General features: G+C 38.8%; 2 protein-coding genes across 5 annotated transcripts in view; both read right to left on the bottom strand.

Annotated features, from left to right (window-relative positions):
- The window catches only part of LOC120735115 (E3 ubiquitin-protein ligase SMURF2-like), a 65,403-nt gene extending 57,285 nt beyond the window's left edge, over positions 1 to 8,118 (bottom strand). For both annotated transcript variants that reach the window (XM_040034301.1, XM_040034302.1), the window contains exon 1: positions 7,647 to 8,118. In XM_040034301.1, the coding sequence (XP_039890235.1) occupies positions 7,647 to 7,698 (52 nt within the window). In that variant the 5' untranslated portion in view covers positions 7,699 to 8,118. The remainder of the gene's footprint in view (positions 1 to 7,646) is intronic.
- Positions 8,119 to 9,197: 1,079 nt separating this feature from the next.
- Positions 9,198 to 18,405, bottom strand: LOC120735113 (importin subunit alpha-1-like). Of its 3 annotated transcripts, none has more exons than XM_040034295.1 (11): positions 18,285 to 18,405; positions 17,866 to 17,979; positions 17,624 to 17,764; positions 17,072 to 17,160; positions 15,263 to 15,531; positions 13,897 to 13,991; positions 13,017 to 13,280; positions 12,394 to 12,627; positions 11,921 to 12,103; positions 10,439 to 10,588; positions 9,198 to 9,432 (listed from the first exon to the last, which is right to left on the bottom strand). In XM_040034295.1, the coding sequence occupies exons 2-11, from the start codon at positions 17,929 to 17,931 to the stop codon at positions 9,343 to 9,345; spliced, it is 1,581 nt and encodes a 526-aa protein (XP_039890229.1). In that variant the 5' UTR covers positions 17,932 to 17,979; positions 18,285 to 18,405; the 3' UTR covers positions 9,198 to 9,342. The 3 variants fall into 3 exon arrangements, with proteins under 3 accessions (XP_039890229.1, XP_039890231.1, XP_039890230.1); XM_040034297.1 differs by having other exon boundaries at positions 17,630 to 17,764; positions 18,285 to 18,404; XM_040034296.1 differs by lacking the exon at positions 18,285 to 18,405 and having other exon boundaries at positions 17,866 to 18,262.
- Positions 18,406 to 18,560: the final 155 nt, after the last annotated feature.

The following is an 18,560-nucleotide window of genomic DNA, read 5'->3' as shown; positions in this document are numbered from 1 at the left end:
TTTGACAGTGCCGGTCAGTTTTTCACTATCACTAACGTCCACTCTCTTTGTGACATTCATTCCCTAAATTTCAGGAAGCCAGCACACCTAATTTAGTTCAGCACTGCGTGCTGACAGTACATCCTGTGGAAGCTCAACTGTGCACAGAAGTGCATGCAAGTATAGAACCAAAAAAAGAAAAAATGTGTTTAACACACAAACAAGCTGACACACAGATGTGTTTCCTGAGTGCTGATGATGAATACTGAGACAGTGGTCTCCGATAATTTCCCTGAAATACAGTCTGCCCTGTGGTAAAGCAGAGTCTGGAACTGAGGCTGGATCTTTATCTTAATCACCAGCTTCCTAGCTACCCACCTCCCCACCCCAACCTCAGCACACACACACGAAAAAACAAGAAAGCATCAGCATTGCTTTCCAAAAATGTCAGAAAGAGAGGGACACAAACACAAGGCATGACTGTAGATGAAAAATATACAGCCTAGTATCACACGCTCATACTGAATGGGAAAAATCCTGAGATGATTCTTCCAGTCCTTCCCTGCTTGCTGCATGCCAGTTGGAGGCTGATGGAGGAAATGGATCACATAGACAGACTCCCTTCCTCCCGGTTTAATGCAGCCAAGAGGCCATATTTGAGAGATGGATTCATCCCCTTGTACATCTCGTGTCAGTCACCTATGAGGAACTCCATGTTCCACTAGATGAAGGAAAACCAAGTTCTGTTCTTATTAAGTTCAAATCACCCACCAACTCATTCTTCGCAGGAGACCAGGGTAAGTGAAGGTCAGCACAAGTGCCTGCAACCCTGCAGTGTTTGGAATACCAGTACTCCAAATCCAAGATTACTTTCTTTTCCATGCTCTGTGGGAACACTACAACATACTGCCTACCAGTAAACTAAAAGTAGGCTGATTTTCTAATTAACTGAAGCATCAAAGAGTAACTGTCGCAGATAAATGTAAGAAGCAGCTCTGAAAATGTGAGAAATTTCATGGTGCCATTTAAATGCAGTGTGGGATGACATAACTGGGGATGAATCCTGTCACAATTCAAAATCCTGCAGCGTGCGGGAGTTCACCCTTTGTAATTTCTAAATCAGTGCTGCTGCAAGAGGGGATCCTAATGAGTGTGGATAACGAACAGAGCACACTTCAAATTCAGCCATCTCTGTGACTCATGACCAGAAAAACACTTACTTTGGTGGAGGAGAATTTAAAAACAAAATCAGTTCAACTTTACATTACTGTGAGAAACACGGACAGAATAAGACATGGCTGCAGTTGAGCTTTGCAGCAATATAATCACCTACAATCTTTTTTTTTTTTTTTTTAAAAACATCTGTATAGAGTTACAAATAAAAGACCTGTGAGCCTCTGGCTGTTCCCTGTCATTATTATTTAGCAAGTTACCAAAATGATTAGTCCTGGCACGGTACTTTAAGAAGCAAACCACATTAAGAGAACAAAAAAAGCTTTGAAGCATTACCATTTACAGCATTTAATAAAGGTATTAAGAAGCCATAAGAAAGATTTTTGTGAAAATCCACAACTATGCAATTTTTAAAAAGCCCAGCTGTGCCAAAGGTAGGTTTAATTTTTTTTAATTCAAATTTTAATGCTGCAAATCACTGGGCACTAGCTCATAAATAGATTTTGAAACTGAGGATGAAACCAATAAATTAAATAAATTTATAATTATTTACTTAACTTCTTTAGATACAACCTTGCTCAGCCAATTTCCCATTTTTGCTAACACTGTGGAAAAACTAGGGAGCCAAGGAAGATGGCAGCACACTAGAAGAGCTCCCAGAAGTACCAACCCTTTTTTCACATAAACTGGAAATATATCCCCTGACAGGTTGAGAGGTATAAGTACTTTTGATGCGTTAAAACTTAAGACCTTCATAAGTGGCCAGATATTTGCAGTCTCCCAGAGAAATGTTGAGTAACAGTAAGGCTAACTTTTTCAAAGATACGAGAATGAGACGCGAGCTAAGAACAAGGACCAGCCCGACGTTTGAAAATATTTCAGTGACTCCGAGCCCTCTGGAGGACTCAAGCTGTACTGATGGGGGGAAAAAAACCAATTCTGACTTTATGGAAGAAATACGAAAGACGAGTGCGACATTGCAAGGAGCTTAAAGACTCAGCGAAAAATATTTAAATAAGACTGGGCAAAGATGCGTGAGAAGAAATTGGTGACGCTCTGGGCACATATGGAGGATTTGGAGAACCGGAGCTGGGGGAATAATGTGAGAATGGTGGGGCTGAAAGAAGACAAATAAGAAAGTGTGAACATGGCTCAGTATGTGGAGAGGATCGCCTGGTGGCACCTAAACTAGATATGAACAAACCACCCCAAACCATCCCGATGCAGTTTCTGTGCTCATCGGCTTGATAAGGTACTACAGATGGCCAAAGAGAAACGGGAGTTAGAATGGGAAGGCTGCAAACTATCCTTCTTTGTGGATCTGATGAAGGAGCTTGTGGAAAAGTGGAGAGCTAATTGGCATACAAAAGGATGTCTGTAAAGGTGTAAGGATTATCTGGCAGAAGGACCTTGGCTGTAGTATTAATGATGATGAATGGTTGAAATTGTGTTAAATAATGGCAAACACATTAAAGAGTCTAGAGGAAAATGTATTAACTGTAAGATGGTACACAGATTTTATTTTACAGCAGAACCAGGAACCTTTATACATATGACCTGGGACTGTTAACACATTTTCCCATTTTGGAAAATAGTATTACAGCACATAGGAAAGTGGCTGGGCACGGTGATACCCATGTCACCAAGACTATTGCAGGATCAGACAATAATACCTAATATTTCAAAGCACCAAAGTACAGTGACGCAGGTGGGATTGGTCAAGGCTGTCAGAGTAATCCTCAGATTATAGAAAACCACTTCTGCTCTGGATATTAAAAACTGGTTGGAATTCATGCTGGAAACAGTGTCATTTTAAAACATGCTGGCCAAGCTAAATAACAATACAGAAAACTTCAAGAAATCCTGGGACTGTAGATGCCATGAACTGCTATTCCGAGAAACACTGGTGACCGACTTCCTTTCCCTTATTTGTTGTGGCTGTTTTTGTTTTTTTGTAGCTCTTTTTTTTGTTCCCTCTGAGGATGTATGTAAAAGAATTTCCTCTTTGAAATTTTTATACTATTATTTTGGTATGGTAAGCACTGACCTGGTAGCTTTATGTTTAAGTTATGTTATTCAATGTCTGTTGTAAAAAAAAAAATAAAAAAAATGCTTAACTTAATAACCTAATAACAACAAAAAAAAAAAAACATTGAAAAATAGAGAGACTATAGAACAGACAGAATAATGGTGGACCAGTTTGCAACGTTAATTCTAAATTCCTGCAGTCTCGATCACTTAAACCAAGGGTGGTCTCAACTAAACACTTGTGTACGGTGAGCGATGCATGCTCAAGCCTTTTACGTCGCTGGTCATCACTGTAAGAACAGAAATTCTGGTCATTCTATATGTGAACCTCAATTCCCCCCCCCCCAGCACATACTTCCTTGTAATGATCACCGAATGTGTTTGTTATCAGGACAAAGTCTCTCCAAGGTTTCACATTCCTGGAATTCACGCAAGTCCATGTAAAACCATCCACATATGGGGGGGGGGACCTAGGACAACAAGCAGGAAGCTCATTCACCAAAGCACTGCCCTGACCACTGTTTGCCGATGATATATCCAAGCAGCTTCCATTATCTATTACCACTATTCAATGGCACAACTGCTTCATTACCCATGAACCATGCACCACCGATGCTGTGTCCAGCTTATTGAAAATGTTTTAACTACTCAATCATTATTTCTGATATTAATCTTGTGCTCAGAAATTGTAACTGTAAATTCGCTCTTCGTCTTCCCCACATAACAAAATCCATACTTTTACTACAGGTTTGGTCCTACAGGCGATTCTACCACTCACTTGAATTTTTTTCTTACCTATATGTCAGTGTGATAATCATCTCCTTCAATAATGGCATTACAGTTCAACAAGGAACATTTCCAGAGGGCAGAGAATTAAAAAAAATAAATAAATGTGTAGGTTCAACAGATAAGTCTGCCGTTACAAGATTATCTCTCAATTTAGTAGAACACTTTGTGGGTAGATGATTAACACTTTCCAACCAGCAGGGTGATCATACAAAATATGCCAATATTTTCTCCCCACATTTATAAGAGTGAAAAAGTAAAAGTTAAAAGTTACCTATTTTTCTAACCCTAGAGAGAGAAACAATTAAATTTTTTTGAAGAGGTTTTTTTTTTTTTCCCTTTCTCAGAAACAAGAATACAAAGCATTAGCTTGTTTCTCAAACTCCTCCTCAAAACTGCACATCCTTTCTGTCCACAACAGCTGACTATACGGTAATCTCTTCTTCAAAGAGAATGGATGATATCTTGAATAATGAAAAAAAAAAAAAAAAATCCTATCAGCCCACTTTTAATAAATAATAGTTTGTATTAGTTCTGATTTATTCATTCTCACATTTAAAATGAAACCTCACAATTGGCCTCTGTAATAAATGTAAAACTAGGTAACCTTGAGTTAAATCTATTTAGATCCTCAACAGTCCCAATAAATATAAATATAAGTCATAAATATATCTGAACCAAAAGTTAATAAAGGAGAGGTATGATCATGATCAACATGATCAAGTTCAAGTTTCCCCATAAATAAATTCACATAACTAGGATTGACAGGGCTACCCACTGAGACCCTTTGCTTCTATAGGGGGGAAAAAAACAAAAACTCAAATCTGAAAAGATTCTTAGTGAGAACTATTTCTACTAACTTTATCAGCAATTCTGTTGTTAAAGTTCACTCTTCCCTTGCATTCAAATTATAATGTAGGGCCTTCCAATTCCTGTTTATGGGGAACATTTGCATATAAACTCATGACTTCCATTGGACATAAGATTAGTATCTTTGATCTCTCTCACAGATATTAATTTACACACACAAAAAAGAGAGCCTACTGACAACAGGAGATCATGGAACAGGCCCCCACACAACTTATATAAATCTTGGGCAATGTATAAGAGAATGGGAAATCTAGGATGTTCTTCTAACAAATATCCAAATTGACCTTGTGATATTAAAGTGCCATTTACAGCTAGAGTGTTCTTTATTTACTTCTAAACTTTCAATGTAAGATCATAACTTTAAGAACTGTAGAAGTCTGTATTATGCAACTGACTCATTACTTGAACTGCAGTATGATTCTTTGTTCTGCCTACCGCACCACCTTCACTAGCATACTGGATAACTACTGTTTCATCATTTGCAAGATTTTTTAAGAGCCCGTGGAATAAATTAGGATAGCATTTGCACCTCCTCTTTAACTAAATGACGGAAAGTTTGCAGAGAAGCATTAATATCTTGGGGAAGAAATATGTTTTTAGATTTTAACTTCTTACTCCTCTGCAGCTCGTTAATTATATCTTCATCACTTGAGTAAACAGATTTTGAAGAGGGAGAGAATCTTTACATGAAAAGAAAGCTTTGAGTCTTAGTGCATGAAAATTCTTGATAAATTCAATCTTGGTCATAAACTATTAGTCTTTTTAGAAGGCTTAAAAGACAGACATTTGGATAACATGGTAAAAAAAAAAATGTGATTAACTACTTGTGATGTTAAGTTTGTAAGGGCTAAACTTAGAATGTATATTCTCTTGCAACCCTTTAATTTAAGAGCATGTGCAAATTCTGAAATTAACAAGCTCAAGTCCAGTGAACATTTATTCAAGCCTTCCCCACCAATAGGTAAATATGTACCTTATTTATCCCTCAATCCCCTCAGGATCCTTTTTGTTCCTCCAATACTGAGATAATGCAACTCCCTCTGCTTCATACATTCTAAGTGTTACAACAAAAACTCCCAAGTCCAAAATACCTTGGGAGGCAAGTCTGAGGAGAAAAAAAAAAAGTTCCTCTCACTAACCACCACAGAGAAGAGGCAAGCAGGAAGAACAGCTGGGTAAATCTTTGAGTACCGATTTGTCTTTTCGGTACAACTATACCCTGTTCTGTATGAATGAGCTTGTTGTTCCCCGTAGCAAACTGCACTTAATAATGAGTGCAACCAATGACTCCACAGCCATAGACATGCTACAGTGCTGAACAGTGACACTAAATAAAGGTAAAAACATCTCATCACGGTCAAATAGTTTAAGTTCCCTTCTTGCCTTCAGCAGTCATGCCAGATAAAAATCAACAAATCATTTGACTGATTTTGAATGGTTGATCAACCTAAGAATTGTGTCACGCATAAAGTAATAGGCTCCAGCTCTCAGAGATTTACAATACACCGTTAATAAGAAACCAGAGCCAGCTATGACATACTGAAGAAATAATGCTACCTGACAGCTTTTCCAAGCTTTGGAAACAAAGGCAGCTAACTTATAAACACCGAAATTATTGAACAAGTGTTTCACTCAGTCATCATCAGCACATCAAAACACCTGGTGATTTTTAAGATTTTTCAATAAATAGAGATATTCTTACATCATTAGAAGAGCAGAACAAAGGAAAATGTAACTCATTCTCATCTTCTTCTAATTAATTCATACAGCTTGCTTTAATTCTGCCCGTTTGCAGTAACACAAGACTCAAGACTATACTTTTGTTGATAACTTTGGCTTTAACAACAACAACAAAAAAAATATGTCAACCACATTTCTTCAAATGTATCAAGTAACTTAATTATGTTCACCTTTCATTATAAATTCATCAGAAATGGCATAGAGCACTACAGCCCACGTATCCCACTGTGAAATAAACTCCAAGGGAGAAACTACTTTATCTTTTGTTCTGCCAAGCTAAGCAAACTGAACGAACTGACATAGCTTTCACCAGATAACTGCGATGAAAGACGATGAGTTCCTGTATATACCCATGACGAAATATATCCTACAGAGGTCATCTCCCTGTTAAACCACTAGCTCTTCAGGGTAAACAAAAATAAATACCTGTGTAAACTAAAAATAAAGCGGTGTATTACACCACCTTCACCTCTTCTGCTGCCTCACGCTTTTCCTCGAAATTCATCATTGCCATTAGGGACGTTAATTTGTAATATACTGCTGGCTTATTTTGCACTTGCCGTGAAGAAACACAGCAGCTATCTTTGGAAAATTAAGATAATATATGATTTTTAAAAAGGTAAGGCTGTAATGTAAGGCTTCTACTGCCAATAAAAGTATTTAAAATAACCACTTATCACAATGCTGAAGGGCTTTGAGGAAACGTGTCGATATCAAGCTTAAGTATTTAAACATAGCTAACCTTCGGGGGGGAATAATAACCACCCAATAAACACTGTTGTCAACGCTAATGTGTGCTAACGATAAAAGCTCATTCACTAGCTTCCAATATTCCTCAGTATGCTACCCCGGGTTTCAATTAAAAATAAAGGAATTCAGTCAAGTCAGAACAACAATAATAATAATAATAATGATGATAATAAGGTAAGATATGGTTTAGCGCTTTTATAGATTACAACACAGGACAGAGTTATGCTGTACAATCAGGAGACGCTAGTTAGCATGCTGGGCTAGGAGGCTAGCTCGCTAACGTTTCCGAGCGGCGCAGGAGGGGGTTTAAATTTTCTTACCAGTCAACCGCAGCTTTACTGGGCCATTTCTCCTAACTCCTTGGTTAGACATTCCCCTTCGTGTTCCAGCTTGACGAATATTCACAAAATTGTCACCGTCTAGGTTTTTTTTTCCTTCTTCTTTTTCAAAAAGGCATCTCCCAAACAAATCCCTCTGCTAGCTTGGGGTTAGCTTGTAGTATCACCATAGCAAATCACGCTGACTGTGCACGCAACAAACAGGTAACATAATCACATCCCTGGAATAACACTCTCCGCGCGAACTCCTTTTCCGCAAAACAATTGCAAATAACTACATTTCCAAATGCAGATCATGCCGTGTGCCACGAGTACTGATACAAGTCAGCAGAGAGGCTCGTCCTCCATCCGGACAGGCGTCTGCTCTGCCTGGGCTGCCTGGACTCAAGTTGTTCGTGATGATGGTGAAGACAGTTCTACTGCAGGCAGGCAGGGACAGGGGAGGAAAACACGAGAGGACATCCGGTGCGAGCGTTCAAAATAAACTCACAATCAAAAAAATGCTTTATAGTTTTCCAGTACCAACTACTTCCTTGTTATGAATATTATAGACCAGATTTTGCTATTTAAAAAAAGAAAAAAATCGAATCTAACAGGATCACTTCACAACTCAGCTGTGTTTCTTAATTGTTCACCTTATTCACCGATGACAGCAAGCTTCTTATGATAGTGAGACAAGTGAGAGTTTTAAAGAAATGTTTTGATATTAGAAAACTATCATGGTTAACTGTTGTAGTAAAAGGAAGCATATTTATATATTTGGAAATAAAAAACAAACAAAACTATGATGAATAATATTGAAGGAGGGGTATAATTTTATAGCAAAGCTCATACAAAAATGCTTTTTAAAAATGCATAAAACTAATACGCCAGTATATAAAACCAAAAGATTTACTGAATCAAGAAATAATTAAAATAGACGCCTTCTAATTTTGATACACTTAAACACAAAACTAATATAAAGATATATATAATTCCAAACTTTGCTTAAGGGTCGTCTGAAGTAACAAAGATATAGTGTAAACCTAAGGCGAAAAATATGCTCTAAACTCTCAAATAATGAAGCCAGTTAGCTCAAAACAAGTGGTGCCACCCCACCCCAAGGTTACCTGCTGTATAGATGCATAGAACCTTCCAAGTCATCACCCCAATATAAAATACAATATACTGCAAAACTGAAATTCCATCCAGACTATAGTTACTACACTGACACACCTTGTTTTTAAACCTAACAAAAGTAGAAATACAGTGTCACCTAGTGGTGGTGAAGACATACTGCCTGTTTAGCGCAACAAAACTGTGCATCTGAAATTAATCCACTAGTTTGCACAAGCTTATTTAATAAAAATAAGTTAATATAAAATAACCATTATCATTAATGATGAATCATTATAAATTTTCTAATTAATTTTCTGTTTTATAAAAAAGCATAGGCTCATTGTTTGTTATACACGCACAGGGAAACAGATGAAACATCAATCAATAAAACTCCATATGAATTAATAAATGTTTATTTACAAATGTTTTTAAAAAAAAAAAAAAAAAAACATGTATATTTATTTTTCTATGCTGTTAAGTACAAAGTTTAAAAGACTATAAAAATTCCCTCCCCCCAACAACAAGAACCACAATGCAACAATTACTATTTGTTTATATTACAAAAAGATAAGTGGACATGTTAAAATTTAAAAGTGCTTTGGTCTTCGGGGATGTGGAAGGCATAGCAGTCTCCTCCAGCCTCAGGAACAACCGACTCTTCAACGTCATTCTAAAAGGCAAGTTTGAGAGAAGCATTAGACGACTAACCAAGTTATGGTAATGTTTCTGGGATGTCTCACGTACACACACTGAAGATTTTCAGACATGAGACAAATAAGATTGTTGGTTTCATCAGTCAGTTAAATTGTTGACATTTGTGATTCAGACACAACACCATTCAGAAATTAACCCTGTGCATGACTGGACAACACAGAGCAGAGCACTCTCTGCCCATGTTGCTGTTGATGACAAAGCAGCTGCTTCTTCCTTGAAGAAGCTGGTTTTAGTTTCCTCTCTCTTTTTCCATATCACAATTACATGGTGCAATCCTAACCAAGTTATGGCAATGTGGCCTGGCCTCTCTCCAAAACATGTCCCTATATTCCATCTGCTCCTGGATGTGAACATAAATGTCTACTCCGGTAGACTCGACCAAGAAGAGCGTATTCTTTTAGCTATGAAAGGGTCTCTGTAAAGTGGTTAATATTAAAAGGCAGACTGCGTACGGACAGGCTGCACTAGAGCCAAGATCAGTGAACCTCTAAGTGTTTTTGATTAGATTTGACTGATGACTCTACACATTATTTTTTTTGGTTCAGGCAAGAATTTAATTCAAAGTAAATCTAGATAATACAAAAAATAAACTGTTCACAGAAGGCGCATGAAGGGATTTTAAGGAGGGTGCTGAGTGGCAAAGGCGAACATCTCTTTGGAATTTTACAAATTATTTCTAAAAGCCTGTTTTATGTCTTTAAAAACAATTTAGACTGATGATTTATCTTTACATTTTCCAAAGTGTAAAATTAAGCAAGTTTTTAAAGATGCCCCCGTTTTAAACGAACCCTCTGTGGTCCGTCAACATCATTAATTTCAAGCTGCATACAGCTTCTTCTGAATGCTTTCATTGTCAGTGCTGAACACTGTTGCCATCAACCACTCTTCAAACCGATCTGACTGCTCCACTTTCACCTGCTATATGAGTATCTGACGGGAACCTTGTTAGGAGGAACACCTACCTCGTCAGAGAAGAATGTGTCTATAATATTAAGCGAGGACTTGTAGACTGCTTCATTGTCGTGGGACTGCAGTGCTTCAATCTTGTCCAAACCACCCAGCTCCTCAATCATTAGGCACAGTTTCTGAAGTTCTACGGTTTTTTTTGCCATCTGTGCAGAAAGAGAAACGCATGTCAGATCAAAAGTTTCCACACAGAAATGATTAACCTAACCTAACAGTTATCAGATTTTATTAGTGACCACCAACAATGTACCACTGAGACAATAACATGAGCAAATTCGGTACATCATTTTAATGTTTTCTAATCTCAGAAACTCAAGTATCCCATTAACCCAAAACTACTACACTGTTAACCTACAAAAACAAATGTCTCCTGTCAGGGGAGTGTATAAATCAACTAAATTCATGTGGTTCACATTCCTCACAGAACCTGATTCCATACATTAGGTCCATTTTACTTCACTTCTTGAAACGTTGACTTTGTAATATTGCTAGAGTTCTGGCATTAAAGTTTTCCCTTTAAAAAAAAAAAATACTTGAAATTAAGTCTAACAGTTCATGTTGCAAACCTAAAAACTAAATGACAATTACAACTCCAAGATAAGAATAAAAGATTTTTTCAGGTTCCCTCATTTCTTGTTTTGAATGAGATATAGCAATGAGCCATATTAGAGGCTCAGATTAAAATAGAAAAAACTTTCAATGCTATGAAGATCATTTCTATTATTATATTTTGTCTTAGTTTTTAATGTTAATTTAACACACCAAAGAAACTATGAATCTGACTTTTTGTCTACACACCTTACTGGCTCGACTCAGTTTCAGTCGTTTTCCTTTACAACTGAGTACCACCTAATGTGCCTGGAGTCATTATAGCAATGCAGCCTATAGTCCCATCATGTCATTTGTTTGCACAAACACAACACTACAATGTGTGTATAACTGCTGCTCGGTGTATGGGTTTTGTCAGACTTGAGGATCACTGTGTTGTTTTTGTGTAGCCATTTCCCTCGTTTTTGGGTTTCGAAAAGGGTGGTTTTGATTTTTGTAAAGAAGTCACTCTCATGACTCGAGTGACAGCACTGATCAGCCAACGTGTGGCACGCAGTACGGTGATGTCACATTTCAGATCGCGTCAGATCACTTGGAACTAAAAAAGTACCTGGTACCAGGTAATACAACCAAATGGAAAGCCCTAAAAAACTGAGTGGAGCCGAGCTGGTAATAGAGGAAAAGGGCTGTTATATTTTAACCAAAAAACTGCATAATTTTCTCTTTAAACATTACCTTTAATGTCTAACTGGTTGTTTTCATAAAACACTGAGTTGATTGGCTAGAGTCTAAAGAGAGACTCAGAATATGTCTGCGTTTTCAGCCAAGTTGAAATCTATTCCACACACCATTAACTCCACCATTTTGATTGGTTTCAGTTTAGAACTACCAAGCAGAAACTGCAGTTTCACTTTAGCCTTTTATTATACCTGTAAAATATTGTATATTGCATCCAGGATGACTAGAACAATCTTGCTGTCCTTGGTTATCAGCAGATTGAGCAGAGGCTCTAGCACATTGCAATGAACCAGGTAGGCCACCTGGTCCACTGTTCCACCGCTGGTATAATTGGTAACAGCCCACACTGCCTCTCTCTGCGTCTTGTAGTCTCCCTAGACAGGAAATCCATCAATTCAGTTTTTATATCAGAAAAATTATAAACAAAAATGATCAAATAAATAAATTGCTGAAGGTTACAGAAAAGTTGGGGGAAGATTCAATGACTATACTGATCAGGTTCTAATTAGCTACAGAGAAGTCGGTGTTTATAGCAGATCTATAAATAAAGATCTATTTTATTTATTTCCTCCTTTCTTTTAAACACTGACAAGTTTAATATAAATGTATTTAATAATAAGGACACATGTAACAAGTCTGCTCTAATTTCTGGTAGCACTCTGACCTGCTGGAGGATCTCCACCAGGATGGGGATCAGGCCTGCGTTTATAACTTCCTGAATCTGGTTGTCCTTGCCGGCGGTGATGTTGGACACTGTCCACGCAGCTTCTTTCTGGATGTTTGGCTTTGGGTGGCGTAGAAGGCTGGGAAACAATGCCAGAGAACCTGCATTCAGCACACACTGGGTCTGCTCATCTGTCCCAGTCACAATGTTGCCAAGTGAGCGCAGGGCTGGAGTCTGTGAGGTAGAGCAAGAGCAAGCTGATTATTTTAAGCACTCTCAATTTAGAAAGTATACGGAATACAATCACACACATCTGACCTTCATGTAATATAAATAAAACAGATTATATATAATAAAAAAGTAATGAAGAAAGAACCAAAGAGAATATTTCTATCTTTGTGTTCAGCATTGATTAGATGGAAGGAAGTGACTCAAGAGGCCATAGTGTATAACTTCAACCCCTGTTGTGAATTCTGGATATGCTGTTTTACCGCCAACAGCTACAAACTTAACAGGACACCAAGCCTCTATCAGTCTCCATCATAGCATCTGAAATTAGTGGGAATGTTTGATAACTAAACAAATACAACAGTCAGAGTTTAATAAATTGCACTGCCACATACCACAATACTGATCTCCCCACAGGCGAGTAGCTGCACCAGACGGGGCACCAGGCCAGCCTGCACCACCACCTCTATCCTCTCATTGGTGTGATCGGTCAGGTAGGACACAGCCCAACAGGTGTCCGTCAACACCTCCTTGTCATCGTGATGCAGGAGGCGCACAAGGGCTGGAAGGAGCTCCAGCACCGCCTCCAAAGGAGGTGGGGGGTTCTTGTTCCGACACAGGTTGGATATGGTCCAGGTGATATTGCGCAGGTAGGCGGGCTGGTATAGTGGGTTTAGATTCAAGCGTTATTTTATAACAATGATCACAAATGTGATTATTAGTGAATTACTATAATGACATTAAATAGGTAAGTAACTCTTTTCGAGAGTCTTCAAACTGTACAAGCTCAGTGCCTTAAACAACATGACCTCATAGTTAACAACACACCCAAAAATAAAAAAACTTGAACTAAAAAAAAACTTTTAGTAACACCTGCAAAAATAAAATGAGAGCAGCTCAGAGGGAACGTGTGCACTATGGATTACCCCAGTAAATAACTGCCTAATTTGCTCAAATCAAACCAGTGACCTCACTACTGCCAGCTAAAGGTGTGCATTACCCGTTGAACAGGAATAAAAAATTCACAGCTCATGCTGAGGCCTCATTGACACATTTTAAGGGGTAAATATCAATCTACTTGAGCTTCATTTTTGGATTGGTCTTTAATTACATATTTAATTGTTTATAGAATGCCAGAAAATTGCTGGTTTTGTATTTTGATATAAGGTATAAAAGCTGTTTGTTTCAACTTGTTCAGGTTTTTGATGCATTTATCGTGAGATAATTTAATACAAATGTCTGTTAAAGGCACAATAATATTTGATAGAAACTCACAGGAAATACAGACAGGTCAGGGGCTGACAGCAAAGCCAGGAGTGAATGGACACCACCATGTGAGATCACTAGGTCTCTGGAACTGGGCCCATCACCTAAATATAGAGGAAAAAAATCTTTAGAGTAATCAGAAAAAGGGCACATAAAGGCAGATACTTTGAAAGTACACAAGGTTAGCAAAACTAAAATTTCAGACTTCTAGTTTTTAGCTTAATCATCTTTGGAAAATGGACCCAATGTGGGACTCAGCAACAACGCACTTTTTACTGTATACTAGTGGTGCAACGGATCAAAAATCTCACGGTTCGGATCGGATCGCGGTTTTAAGTCACGGATCGGATCAATTTTTGGATCAGCAAAAAAAGAAAAAAGACAAAATTTAACATTTACTTATTCACTTATTGAAGTATTTTTGCCTGTTAAAAACATTCAACTCTAGACTCATTCCACGCAATTATTAAAAAAAAAAAATTATGGTTCAATATAAGGCAGTATAGAGCTTTGTATCTACCACTCAATTCAATTTTATTTATAAAGCGCCAAATCACAAAAACAGTTGTCTCAAGGTGCTTTATACTGTAAGGTAGACCCTACAATAATACATACCGCTCATTATATCGCACTCCGCTGTGATATAATGAGCTGTCACGGTCACGTAGCTTACGTTGCCCTGGAGGTCCACCCAGTTGTAGTAGTTAGGGCAACAGAAGATGCCTGGGACAGTTCAGCCATAACTTTAAACTTTTCCTGCTCATACATGCTTGGAACGATCTTGTCACACTAAAGTGGACGTGAATGGGATATCATAGTGTGGCTCAAGCACATTCATCATAGTTTAAACCCCTTGTTTTGCACAATGGAATACGGCCTCCCGTCTGCAGCTAAACACCCCAATAGCTTTTGTAATACCTTTAGCCCGGTCGGACTGGGCAGCAAAGGGCTGCTTAAATACCGAAAGCGCCTCTGCTCCTCCACTTGGACCGCTAGCGCTGGCCATAACTATTGCTTGACAGACCCACCACGCGCACCATGCACATACTTTTTCCCCCCCTCTTTTTCGAATCTTCGGATCACGTGCGTGCCGAACCGTGGAGTGGGATCGGTTCGGATTACGGATCAACCGTGATCCGTTGCACAAGTACTGTATACATACAGAAATGCACTTTAAAGCCTTTAATATCACAGGCTAAATGGAACTCCAGATGAACTAAAGTGGGCACAATTGTCCACAATAATCTACAATGCATCCTAAAATCAAAACTATCAGAGCATACACCCGGAACAGTGTAGGATGTAGTAATGCACAGAAGTACATAAAATAACATCAAATCCAAAGAAAGAGGTTGAGTTTTGTGAGCCACAGTACCTGCAATGTTACCCAGAGCCCAAATGGCCTGTTCGCTGATGTGCTGATGGGGCGATGTCACCAGGCTGATGAAAGCTGGAACGGCCCCTCCATCTATTACAGCAGAAGTCTGGTCTGAAGTACCTGAGGCAATGTTAGTCAGGGCCCAAGCTGCCTCAAATTGGATGGGGGGGCATTCAGACAACGCCAGAAAACTAACAAACGTTGGGATAAGTCCAGCAGCAATGATGCTGTCAATGGGTGGCTGTTTTTCTCTGGAAAGTAGCCTTCTGTGAATCAGAAAAACACAGTTGGATCGTTGTTAAAATTGAAGTAACTTAAAAGTAAAGGAAAATCTATTTTCAAACTGTTTAATATCATTAATATAGTAATACCAGTGATATAACTACAGGCAGATAGATAGAGAGTGTTACAGAAACAGGACAAAGAATAATAATAGTACAGTGTACAACAAATAAACAAAGTTAAAGTGCCACAGGCCCATAGTGAGTCCCTTTTACTGGGAGAAAGCGCAAACATTTCATATATATACGACACCGATTTAAAAAAAATTATAAAAAATTTGGTTAAGTTTAAAAAAGTAAAAAAAACTTGAGTGTGCAGAGTAGTGCAAATTGCACTGATTAAAAAAAATATGTACACTATAATACACTACAAAAGCACAAGTGCCTCATTACGCAACCTTTTTTTTTCTTCCAGCCTGAGGTTGTCACTGAGCAACTGTCTCACACATTCACACCCACACACAGTCAATTAACCCAGCATTACAAGTACCGTAATTGTCGGGCTATAAGCCGCTACTTTTTGCACAAGCTTTGAACCCTGCGGCTTTTAGTCAGGTGCGGCTTTTCTATGGATTGTCCATGATTTTTGTCATATCATAAGACGGTTTTGTTTGTTCCGCTGTTGTACGGCACTACGTTGCCTGGCGGAAGGGCATGTGATCAGACAACACAGTATCGGGGTTCAAGAGTGGTATGTTGGTCACGTGTCCATCTGCCAGGCAACATAGTGCTGTACAAGTAGCGCGAGAAACAAACTTCAAAGTAGCGCTACGCGTTCAGCGGGAGTCGTGGATGACGAGCGGCGATAAACTTGCGAAAAGCAAGTTATGCTCAACTCCACCGGTGGATTCTGACAGCGTGGAAAAGTGTGAAAACATCCATGATCACCAACGGATTTCGAAGGGCTGGACTGCTGCATGATGGAGAGGAGGACACCGCCACGACCCTTCTGAGGGTGTTCGACTCTGACACTGACAACGAGGATTTCTTTGGTTTTGTAAGTGACAACGAAGGAAAGAAGCTGAGAGTGGATGACATAGCCATCCTGAGCCTGTTCGTTTCTGACACTGGAGAAGAGGTGGTGGTGAATGACTGACTTTTCTTCTTGTTAAAGCCGTGTCACTGCACCTGAGCCTAAAAGGTAGGCCGAATCTATTTTTCTGGTGTGCTGTAGGTTATTGTTATGTACTACATTTGTTACTCATTTATGAAGCACAGTACACGTTTCGTACTTGTAATTACCGCTACTTGTACATATACCTAAAAAGTTATGCAACTATGTACCCATAACTTGTTTTTCAAAATATTAATAAAAGGGGTGTGTCTCCAAACAGCCATCTCTTTCCTGACAATTCCCTTTGTGCATATTCTCTTACATATGATAAGTCAACATTGAAACACCTGCGGCTTTTAGTCAGGTGCGGCTAATGTATGTACAAAACAGGATTTTCCCCTGATTTTAGCTTGTGCGGCTAATATTCAGGTGCGCTTTGTAGTCCGGGAAATACGGTATTATAAGTATTACCTGGCTGCCTGCGTTGCCTGCAGCTTATGATCTAAATTCTTGCTGTTTACACCTCCGACAATTTCCTCTACAGTCCAGTGATGAGGAGGCTATGAAAACAGAAAGAGAAATGAAAGGGGATTACTGCCAATAAAACCAGAGCAGCTAAAAATAACACATTTAGAGGAACTTGCTTTGAATGTTTTTAGGTCATGGTAACTCAATCGGGGCAACATATCTCAATTATGGACATTTTAAAATAAATGGACATCTTATAAATTATCTGAGATACATTTTTTTTTTAAAAAGTCAACAGTCTGTTATCACCAGACAGACACCTGCTCCAAGATTTAGTGACCTTTGGATAATGCTTGCAAATTGAGCAGGCTTAGCTTGTTCTTCCTGTGTGCACGCTCGGCAGAGGTGTTCCTTTGGAAGCTGTTACATCCTGTTTATAACGAGTAAACTTCTCGAACATTCCAATGTTTCAAACAAGTTAAGCAGCTGTGGTTATATCAGGTGGGTCACCTTTACTCTCACAGCCAAACCAAACACAGAGAACCTGCTGATTACCCTTACGTTGGGGTCTTGCTCTTGCAGAGGGGACGTTGGCTCGTCCAGAAGGCTGTGGACGTTTCTCCTCTTGAGGATATGGTCATCCTTCTTGGCTCTTCGCAGCTCCACATTGACTTCCGCTCTTCTGCGCCTCAGCTCCTGATTATACCGACACACAAATAAAAGATATACCACAGCATTCAGCGCATTTGGGATACCGAATTAACTCTCTGACGTTTACTGCTAGGTTCAGAGCTTACATTAGCATCTTTTCCTTTATTTTTGAACTGGTTGAGTCTCGCTCCGTTGTCCGTGCCCGCTGACATTCCTGACCGTTGAGCAACACAATCGATTCCACTAAAATCAGACGCTACCTGTAATAATTTCACAACGACAAAAAAAAAGCGGCAGCAGCCACGGTTACTTTTAGTCTCAGGTGTCAACTAGTAAGCAGGCGCTGAGCTAGCTAACCAGGCGGTTGTCTCGAAGCCAAGCCGGTTATCTAACACCATGTGGCCCTTCAGATACAGGGTCTGTCTAATAATCTAAAAACCCGCTGAAACTCAGAAAACAAAGGTTACACACTGTATTAGCAATTACAAAAGCTCAATAGCAATTTCAATTAGAGAAAAAACAAATAAATGCACTATTAGCCACATAGCATGTACAACGTGCTTACCGTTCAGATTTCTTGTATTCTTTTAATATATGCACGACGTCATGTAACGACGTTCCAATTTTTCTGATTTTTAATTGGCCAGTTGGATTTTTTAGCACCGCCTCATTGGTCACGTTTAAGGAAAAGAAGCATCAAATATGTTGTCAAAGGCAACCGCTGTCAGTATCGCGAGAAAACCTGTTAACGTTTCTGTGCGTTAGCTTGTTCTTCGTGTGCTAAATGCTATTGCTGGGTTGTAAATTTTTTCATTGCGAATTATTTCTCTTTTAAATAAAA

The sequence above is a fragment of the Simochromis diagramma genome, unplaced genomic scaffold (assembly GCF_900408965.1).
Source record: "Simochromis diagramma unplaced genomic scaffold, fSimDia1.1 OVJJ01000747.1, whole genome shotgun sequence".
NCBI classification, from domain to species: Eukaryota; Metazoa; Chordata; class Actinopteri; order Cichliformes; family Cichlidae; genus Simochromis; species Simochromis diagramma.
This window is presented reverse-complemented; position numbering and strand designations above follow the sequence as displayed.

Coding starts and splice junctions, on each gene's coding strand:
- LOC120735113 (XM_040034295.1), bottom strand. CDS start 17,931: ATGTCAGCGGGCACGGACAACGGAGCGAGACTCAACCAGTTCAAAAAT. Junction 17,765..17,865: donor ATAAAGGAAAAGATGCTAAT/GTAAGCTCTGAA, acceptor CGGTATAATCAG/GAGCTGAGGCGCAGAAGAGC. Junction 15,532..17,071: donor CAGGCAACGCAGGCAGCCAG/GTAATACTTATA, acceptor TCTGATTCACAG/AAGGCTACTTTCCAGAGAAA.